This window comes from Contarinia nasturtii, unplaced genomic scaffold (assembly GCF_009176525.2).
Source record: "Contarinia nasturtii isolate CC-2019 unplaced genomic scaffold, AAFC_CNas_1.1 Cnas_scaffold_6606, whole genome shotgun sequence".
Lineage (NCBI taxonomy): Eukaryota > Metazoa > Arthropoda > Insecta > Diptera > Cecidomyiidae > Contarinia > Contarinia nasturtii.
This window is the reverse complement of record NW_022203860.1, coordinates 1-4,019: the sequence shown is the minus strand read 5'-3', so window position 1 is coordinate 4,019 and position 4,019 is coordinate 1. Positions and strand designations below refer to the sequence as shown.

The 4,019-nt window shown below is 35.9% G+C and overlaps 1 protein-coding gene across 1 annotated transcript; it reads right to left on the bottom strand.

The window, feature by feature from the left end:
• Positions 1-40: 40 nt before the first annotated feature.
• On the bottom strand, positions 41-2,057 carry LOC116351921 (the record flags this gene model as incomplete). Its single annotated transcript, XM_031784079.1, has 4 exons — positions 2,033-2,057; positions 475-608; positions 175-352; positions 41-70 (listed from the first exon to the last, which is right to left on the bottom strand). Coding segments are annotated over exons 1-4 (349 nt in total), but the record flags the coding sequence as incomplete, so codon positions are not given.
• Positions 2,058-4,019: the final 1,962 nt, after the last annotated feature.

Sequence of the window (4,019 nt, the reverse complement as noted above, 5' to 3'; positions counted from 1 at the left end):
GAACATTTGCTCGATTTGGTTTTCAATTGTGCATACTTACAGTAAACTAGAATCGATACCGGCATCTGTGCTGCAAAATAAAGTGAATAAATCAAATAACATATCATTTATTTAAGAGAAAACGGAGAAAACAAAATAAAGTCAGCCATGTGTTCGTTGTCGTTTGTGATTTACCTTTATCATATGTATAATCGCGTTCCTGCTTTAAGTCATCCAACAAATTATCTAGCTGATTTATGTTTGTTGGCTCGACTGACTCATAGCTTTTGGGTTGTACCACAATTTTACCATCACGAGTGCTACTTGAAGATGAGTATTCATAACGTGCGCTTTTGTACATTTTTCGATTTTCCTAACAAATAAAAATGAACAAAAGAAAAACGACAGCAATATGAGTCAAATAAAATGGTAAAACAAAAGGCAAAACATATTTTGATGGCATTTGATTCACTGAATTGTCAAGCATATACTTACGCCAGCTGGGCTCGATGAACGCTCGTCAACAATTGTCGTTGTATTCGATGGCGATAAAAATTGAACATCACGCATTTTTGACGAATTGGCTGAATTCAAATGTTTGGTCGTTTTTAGATCGTCCAGCAAGTGATCTGGTAGTCATAAAAAAACTTTATTCAAGTTTTTTCGCAAGAAAATTTCAATTAAACATTTATCCAATATGAATATGTTGGTGTGATTCAGTGCTCATTTTTTTTAAATTGAATTTCTTTCTTTAACATTAAAAAACATAATATTTCCGAAAGATATAATTTATAAATATTTTGAATATCTGGTTCTCTGAATTTATTTCATAATTTTTTTCACATGGAGTTTAGCTTGAATAAATTTATGAGGGTACTTTAGGCCTGGATTTAAGTCATAATTTTCACTTTTCTGTCATTCTATGATTTTGATTCTGAGAAACGGATTTTTCAGAAGAAAATTCCAAAAGTTGTAAAGTACTAATATATAACAGTGTGTCGTTGAACACCTGTATTTTATAAGCTTTAATATACACCCGAACTGATATTTACAATTTTGATTTTTCTACATGTTTTTTCTCGTTAGTTTATCTCGACACCATCAACTTTATGCCGCCATCTAAGCTTTTTTTCAGTTTTCAGTTAGCATATCATACGACAATAAGGCAAACTCATTGAAGTTCGAGATATAAGGACTTGATCTGTGTGCGTGTTCAACTCTTTTGATTGCAACGTTGATCAAGGATACAGAAAAACGTATGTATAATGTCTTTTTTATCGAGGCAAAGTGCTTGAGAAAACGTTTCGGTTTGGGTTTTCTATTTTGGTCGAGTGGAAAAGAAAGAAGCAAACTTAAGAGATATCCAACTTAAATGTCCCCAATATAACAGCAATCTCTTTATTGCTGGAAGTGTTAAGTGACTGCATGTCAGGGGTATACGTAAAAAATTTATTAATTTCCATTGAGGACATGCACATTGGTGTTGCCGAGCACATGGACCTACACAAAGATCATACATTGATTCGGCGAACAAAATACTATCCATACAATGATTTCGGCACGGTCTTGTTTAAACTCGATCGAGAAACAACCTTATCAGTGATAGTTATCACCTGATGGGCAGCTGTTCATTAATTGTATCATTGTTCCCGATGAATGTATGATACTTAATGGACAACTCTTTTCGTTGAACGCATCAGCATTTTACAGCAATAGCAACCATTACGCTACTTTTGTAAATAACACTACCACCACGTATTGCTTTAATTCGACATTGCCGGGTCCGTTCGAAGTAGACGTTGATGTCTATTTCAACCAAACTAAGGACATGGGTACACAGGTCTACCCGGATGAATCTATACTTTTTTCCTACAATGTCGAAAAGACATATGAGGAGCTGCCCGAAGAGAGAAAAAACGAGATTCTTGATGCAACGAAGAAAGCTACTGATTCCAAACATTTGCGCTCACCAAGTAAGTCTTTACTCAGAGGTTTCATAATTTATCGTTTGCTTAAGTTTTAACCTAAAATTTCTATAAAATTTATTATTTACGTATCATTGCAGGAGATCAAGAACCTGAATTTATATTTGAGCCAAAACGTCAAAGATCAAAGAACATGAGATCCAACGACATAGCGGGAATGATGGATGACTTAAACGATTTTACCATCTCAGAAATCTTAAACGAAACAATTCGATGATACAGTGGTTGGTGATGATTCGATTTTAAATATCACAACAGGTGATTCATTTAATACATCGCATGCGGTAAATGCCAAAAAGAACCAATTGGTCGATTTTGATTGGAAACAAACCCAAGAAATTGCACCTGGACGTAATTATGTTCATTTGCCGACGGCCAGAGACAAAAGCAACAAAAACACTAAATATGCAGGGCTGTAATTTTCACTCTGTCAGTGCACGCACACAGTAGTGTGCACACTCACATTCTATGTGCGTCGCACACAATGCTTGTATTTTGCATGTGCGCGCACACTTAGTCACAAGTTTGACATTTTTGGCGGTTGGCAAATTTGTAACTAAGTGTGCGTGCACATTCAAAATACAAGCACTGTGTGCGACGCACATTGAGTGTGAGTGTGCACACTACTGTGTGCGTGCACTGACAGAGTGAAAATAACAGCCCTGTAAATATGCGAGAATCAATTTTAAAATATACAAATATGACATTCGACCGGACGTGGCGGATCCGCAGGGAATTTGGCTGGTTACTAATAAAAAGCCCCACAAAGGAAAATTGCATTTCCCACATACATTTGTGCAACGCCAGTTAAACTTAATGAGTTCCCCCTCATGTAAGAATATTTGGAGTTTGTTCCCAATCGTAAAGCCGACAAACTTGATAACTGATGTAGCCGAGTATGATGATTATTGGGAGATGGTTTTTTTTCCAATAATCAAAAAAAACATTGGAAAATGTGTCATATACAGGCGATGAAAAAGCCAATTTGCTGGGGTAAGAAAAAATATTGAAAATTGATATTATTATTATTAATTGTCTTGAATGTGAATTAAATGGTATTTTATCCATTTTTTTACTGCAATCTAACATTAATCATTATTATTGCAGTAACCTCACCAGCGACCCGCCATATGTAATTGACTCCTATGCGATAAAAGACGCATTCTTTTTGTTGTCACCATTTTGGGTTTCTCCAACACTAACTGGTGCTGCCAATCAGCAAGACTTTGAACGCCGCAGCATCACCGAGTTCATAGGCTCTTCTCCAAATTATAATTATGAACCATGTAAACGCATGTCAGATGCGTATTTCGGGGGCGAAATAAATGAGACCTACCAAAACATGATTAATTACATAGCCGAAAAGGATAAAGAATGTGAGCTTTCAAATCAAGTCATCGATGGCGACTTTTTGGATGGCAAGCGGAAAGATTTCACCGATTTAAAATTCACCAAAAAGTTCGTCTACCAAGAACGTGCATTCATCGATGTTTTACTCTGCTACATTCATTCACCAATGCAAACACGGCGAGGACGCATGCCATTGATGGATGAAAAAACTCAGAAAAATTTCGAACAAATTTTGAAGCATATCCATTTGAACTTTTACATCGAAAAGGTATCAGTCCAAAACAAAGTTTTGCTTCCTAAACGCTGTTTGGTGACTTTTTTTTTAATTATTTACGAACAAGACAATGAAAAAGTACATTTGATAATTTTACTGTTATCTTTTTTTTAAAGGAGGGTCAAACCATCGAAAAACAAATAACTACCTCCAAGGCAGCCGCAATGCAGAGCTCTAAATTTTATTCGGGGCTGATAGTTCCTGCTTCGGACTTCAACAATATCAAAGGCCAAGTGTATGGAAATGGTTGGATCGTGTCAAGCAAAGATTTCGAGCCCCAAACGCACGAGTTTTTACTTAGATTTCACTTTGGCGATTACTTATCGCCGATAAGTGAAAGTGAAGAAAGTAAGTCGAAAACCATCATTATAACATGGAAATAGTAAGGTCATAATTCTAAGTCCCGACGACATATTTTCAATAAATCTCAT